The following is a 5,667-nucleotide window of genomic DNA, read 5'->3' on the forward strand; positions in this document are numbered from 1 at the left end:
GGCCGCGCTCCCCTCTGCCAGCGGGGCGGCATTCGCAGCCGGAACACTCTGCTATTTCAGCTAGTGAATTGCCTAGGCTTATTCCTGCCTTTTTTTTACCCCCTGTACAGATAGCTGCATGCTGCTGCCTGGCACACAGCTGGCTCGGCGGCCTCTCTGCTGCATCCGCGCTTTGGGCCGCCTGCCCTCACGCTCCCTCATGGAGCTCCGGGAGCTCGTTTCTGCCCTGAATGACTTTGCATCCCTCTCTCTGGCTGAGAGCTGGGACAATGTGGGGTTGCTGGTGGAACCAAGTCCTCCCCACACTGTGAACACCCTTTTCCTCACTAACGATCTCACCGAGGAGGTGATGGAAGAGGCAGTGCAGAAGAAGGCAGACCTTATTCTTTCTTACCACCCTCCCATATTCGCACCGCTCAAGCGAATAACGTGGAAGACCTGGAAGGAGCGGCTGGTGGTCCGGGCCCTGGAGCACAGAATCGGGATTTACTCTCCTCATACGGCGTACGATGCCATTCCTCATGGAGTTAATAACTGGCTAACAAAGGGACTTGGTGAGATTCTGTTAAAAACAAACAAACAAACAGGTTAAAATTATTCATTAGTACATGCTATTTTATGTGGGGACCTTCCCTCATTTTCCTTTCTTCCAGCTTTTACAGGAATGATTTGAGGACTTTTTTTTTTACTTCCCCCCTCCCCCATTCTTTTAGTACTTCTAAGTACCCTAAACATATTTTAGGGAATTTATCTTGGTGAGGATACCAGATACAAACACTAGAGGACATTTTCAGATGCATGACTGTACTATTGAATGTAGTCAGAACTGGTGCAGCACATTTCTTGTCTATCTTGGTTGCAAAGTTTAGGCCACAGACTTTAAATCACCACCTTTAATTTATAAAGTGCAAGATCTCATTATTTGCAAAGCACTTAAGGTATCTGAAATTCTTTTAGATTTTTATCCTGTATTGTGGCTTGTAAATGAAAACAGCTATTTCTTTTCCAGCCTGATTTACAAACCAGAAACTAGTTGGGTTTTGTACAATTCCTAGGATAAAACAGATGGCATTAAGAATTACAAATAATATATATCCATCAGCTTCTTTGCACTTAAAGTAGACTGTGCCTAATGGAGACAACAGGGCAAGAAGTCCTCATTCTGGATAGGGAAAATGGATTCAAGTGCAAAATTTGCATCTTTTTATTGAATCTCTGTAGTATATGTGCTAAATCAGTATTAGGACACTTATCCAGCTTTATAAAACAGCAATCTTGTGCTGTTGTCTCAGGTGCCTGTACTTCTGTCCCACTGCATCCATCAACTGCGCCAAGCTGTCCAACTGAGGGCACTCACCGGGTAGAATTCTGCACAGACAACAGTGAGCATCTGGACACGGTGCTGTCCAAAATCAAAGACATCCAAGAGATCTCCTGTCTCACTACTCTCCCTGCCAGGTATCTGCTTTGTTCTCTAATGTGTTCTTTCTATTGTTTGAAACAGTAAGTGGATGGAATTGTATTTTACTGTTATAATCACTTTGTTCCTCTGTGCATTTCTGCCATTTTTTTCAGCAACAGATCTAGAAATTTAAGGATAATCATCCCTTTCTGATCAATCTATGTTATACTAAATGGTAACAGCAACTCAGTGTATCATCACATAGATTAGAGGTGGTAAAGAAGAGTATTAACAGGAAATTTGATGAGGACAGTTGAGTTAAATTCCAGTATCTGTTTCTTCCAAGAGACTAGACTAGACTAGGCTAGGCTAGGCTATTACAATGCCTTCCTTTTTCCTTTCTGTGCAGTAGAATGGACACTGGGATAGAATAACTTTGTTTTATATTGATATGATGCTGAAATTTTATCTAGTTTCTTAGCAAGCACCAAGCATATCTTTCCTCAGGGTTGAAGGTGAGGAGCAAACACGAGTCAGTTTGAACTGCTCTCAGAAAGCACTGTTGGAGGTGGTGGCATTATTGTCCCAGAACAGCCTTCTTTATAACAAGACTGAGATTCTCTTATTACAAAAGGTAACAAAATCACGTATTACTTCCAGTGAATGTATTACTTGTGTGAGTTGAGTGCCCTGAACACTGAAGTATCACAGGTTTCCTATGCTACCCTGTCAGTGCTCTGAAATACCAGCCTGTGGGCATTTGAAGCCACACATGTTTTCCAAAACAATGAAAATAGCTGTGTGGCCTGTACTATTCTTAAATCAGTTCCAACAGCTAGTGTAGTTAGTATGTTACATTCAAGAACTTCACATAACGTATTTTTTGATAAAGTTCAGAGGCATTCCTTCTGAATGCCCAATATACTCATCTTTGTACAGTGTTAAAAGCAGTGTGAACTTCTGGAGTCAGCTTTCTCACAGTAATTTTTATCTTTTCAGCCTCTTCTTCCCCATACTGGAATGGGACGTCTGTGCACACTGAGCGAGCCAGTCTCCTTGTCAGACATAATTGCACGTATCAAAAGCCACCTAAAACTGCCCCACATCCGCTTAGCCATGGGAACGGGCAAGACACTAGGTAAACAGGCCTGCAAGTAAGACTGTCCATTAGAACTAGCATTCCTGTAAGACAAGGACTGTGAGTGTGTGTGTGAGTGTGTGAAGTACTGCTGCCATGGATAGGTTTACTTCCAAGTAGTACGAAGCACTGTTAAAGGCAAGACACAGCTATTTTAGAATTTATGTGATACAATCACACAAAAAGAATGTAATCTCTATTTTTAACTGGAAGTTCTATATTATGCTGGTTGTCACTGTGAAGAAGGGACAGTACGAGTTGAATATGAGACATCCTTTTTCATAATTTGTATGATGACTAAGATTTCTACCCCCTGCCAGAATATCAGACACAAACGCGTACCATTTTGTTGTACACTTCCTTTTGTGACTGAATGTTAAATTTCAAAGCACCTTAAAATAGTAAGATACTTTGTTATCCTTACAAACATGTAACCATCCATGTTTTGATGGAACAAAAATAGTGGCAAAGAAGGTGAACTATGCTAGCTCAAACAGTGGGTCACTAGTAAAATGAGGAGCAAGCATCCTCTTATCCCAGTTACCTACCCTAATTTCCAAGGGGCACAGCTACTAGTACCTGTGAGACCAAATTTGTTGAGAACTCTTTGTAACTTATGAAACAGAAGTCATATTAGAAGCCTCTTATACTATCAATTGCACTAAAAAAACTCCAAACTATTTTGAAGCCCCTCATGGTGTGGGATTGTAGTGGTGTGACTCCACTTATAATCAACAGTAATTACATGGCAACATACTGTAAAACCTTAATAGAATTTGAAAACTCTCTCTCTGTGTCATGCATCCCCTCTCCTGAGTGAATGTAATAGATATGGAGAATTAAATTTCCTGTCACTGTCACATATGTAATAGCTTGGAACCAGCAATCACAGCAAACAGGCAAATTTTTAACGGCATGGAGCAGCTCTCAGCTTGCATTGAGATTGGCCTTCTGAGAGCTAAAAGTTAGGAGCCAGTATATGTCAGAGGCAAAACACTCCCTTAGTGGCATCATTAGTTGGAAAACTAATGATGGTGGAATGTGAGAGTCCTGGAAAGAGTAGCAGTCTATTAAAGGGTTCAGAAACTTCACTAAATAACACCTCACTAGGACAGAACTAGCCAGTAGCCAGCCTCCGTTCTGTAGTTTTCTGCAAACTTTTCTACCCCTTGAAGAAAATAAATCTACACATCTATTTGGTACACAGAGGATTTTGCTGTATTATCAGAGATGTTATGGGCCCATGACTCTTGCAAACTGACAGATGTGTCTCTTCCTCCAAGAAATTTACATTGACCCTAAAATCAAGGTAGTAATTATTGTGAAATAATTAATAGCAATACTGACATGAGGCTTGGACAGAGGGAAAGAAGTTTAACTGTGGCACCTTGTATCCTGCAGAATCACCAGTGAAGAAAGCTGCTCTGTGTGCTGGTTCTGGGAGCAGCATCCTGAAGGGAACGGAAGCTGACCTCTATCTCACAGGTAAAGGATTATGTTGCTGTTTCGTTATGTTTATAAAAATAGTCACTAGGGAAAAAAAAGAAAGGAAAAAAGAAGAGTTGACTGGCTGGTGAAAGATTTGGCCAGAAAGAATTGCCTGTTATAATTGAGAAACAATCAGTTAGTTATTGGAATCACAGAAGAATAACATTGAAGTAGAGATAATGTGGATCAGGTGGCTGTGTGGCACGATAAAGGTTATTCGAATTAAAACATTGTTATACATGCGTTATTTCAACACAAAATCAGTGTTGATGGCACTCTATTGCAACCTTCAGTGTGTTTCTCCTTTGGCAAGATACAAGGTACTTCCTCAGTTCCCTACAGAATTCCCTAATGAAATATAACGTAGCCTACAGAATCTTCCAAAGGAACTCCATAGCGTATCTGATCAGAGGGACACCTAGTCCATTACCGTTTTTTCTTGAAAGTGGGACAGCTACTCCCTACAGCTTGCTTAACAATGTGAAGGCAGCCTTGCATTCTGTAGTACTTAATTCGAGCAAGTTCTTTGGCAAGGCATGTCCCACCTTCCCCTTATATGCAGCCCTGCAGAGATGACCCTCAGACAGCTTCTTTGCAAGGCTTCCCAATTGCTGTCCTCCATCACAGCAAACCACATGACATCCAGACAGTCCATTTCCAAACCACTCTGCACGCTCTTATTTCCTGCCCAAAGTGGCAGAATCTACCACTGTTCAAAGAGGGCAAGGAATTACTGTGGGTTTGTTTCAGTTGTATATGGGGCATATCAGCTGAAAGTCCTTCAACGGACACTAGAGTCAGAGTGCACCATATTCTTAGAGCAGATGGTGCTGCATTGCCCCTTGTGGACTATATCCCCTGTTATGTCTTCCCAGCTTCTGCATACATTGCAAAGAACTGGTTACTTAAACTGTACTGTTAGTGATCTTACATGGCATTTCTTTCTCAAAATGGCAGGAGAGATGTCCCACCATGACGTTCTGGATGCAGTTGCCAATGGGATAAGCGTTATTCTGTGTGAGCACAGTAACACTGAGCGAGGCTTCTTGTCCGAGCTGCGTGACATGCTAGCTAGCCACCTATGTTCCAAAGTCAACATAATTGTGTCTGAGAAAGATAGAGATCCCCTCCAGGTAGCGTAGGAAAAAAAAAAAAAGGAGTGAGACAATTCAGTCAAGGGTTTCATGGTATCTTGCACAGACCTATCCAACTGCAAGCTTAATGAAAATGCTCTGAATTGGTTCAGTACAGAATGATTGTATTATATGTTACCTCAAAGTTTGGGATGTATTTTGTCATTTGTCAGATAAATAAATGCTCGTTTGGGGCTACAGAAGGCTGATTTCCTCAATTACTGGGCTGCATGTGAATGAATTTACTTTTACCGCATACTCTTACTAGATATATTTGATAACCATGATACTCAAGGGTTGGTTTGGCTAAAATATAAAAACCCAACTTATCTCTAGTTCTGCCCTACTGCAGTTGCGTCAAATCATGTCAGTAGGAGTCACTGATATTTTAGCTAATAAATCTCCTGATAATAGTTTATGAAAGGGTGTGGATCACCCATTTGCATTAACAGTTTTATTAAGACACCACTCATGCAAATATAGAACACAATTCAGGTATTTGGTAC

At 41.3% G+C, this 5,667-nt stretch overlaps 1 protein-coding gene across 1 annotated transcript; it reads left to right on the forward strand.

The window, feature by feature from the left end:
- The first annotated feature begins 118 nt into the window (after positions 1-118).
- NIF3L1 (NIF3 NGG1 interacting factor 3-like 1 (S. cerevisiae)) lies at positions 119-5,355 on the forward strand. Its single transcript, XM_009890176.1, has 6 exons — positions 119-554; positions 1,293-1,458; positions 1,910-2,036; positions 2,402-2,540; positions 3,942-4,025; positions 4,986-5,355. The coding sequence occupies exons 1-6, from the start codon at positions 119-121 to the stop codon at positions 5,168-5,170; spliced, it is 1,137 nt and encodes a 378-aa protein (XP_009888478.1). The 3' UTR covers positions 5,171-5,355.
- Positions 5,356-5,667: the final 312 nt, after the last annotated feature.

Source organism: Charadrius vociferus, unplaced genomic scaffold (genome assembly GCF_000708025.1).
Source record: "Charadrius vociferus isolate BGI_N301 unplaced genomic scaffold, ASM70802v2 scaffold147, whole genome shotgun sequence".
NCBI lineage: Eukaryota > Metazoa > Chordata > Aves > Charadriiformes > Charadriidae > Charadrius > Charadrius vociferus.

What these genes read in the sequence shown, in the direction of transcription:
- NIF3L1 (XM_009890176.1), top strand. Translation starts at nt 119, where the DNA reads ATGCTGCTGCCTGGCACACAGCTGGCTCGGCGGCCTCTCTGCTGCATC. An exon ending in AGATTCTCTTATTACAAAAG is followed by an intron (nt 2,037 to 2,401) that starts GTAACAAAATCA and finishes TTATCTTTTCAG; the next exon opens with CCTCTTCTTCCCCATACTGG. An exon ending in GGGAACGGGCAAGACACTAG is followed by an intron (nt 2,541 to 3,941) that starts GTAAACAGGCCT and finishes TGTATCCTGCAG; the next exon opens with AATCACCAGTGAAGAAAGCT.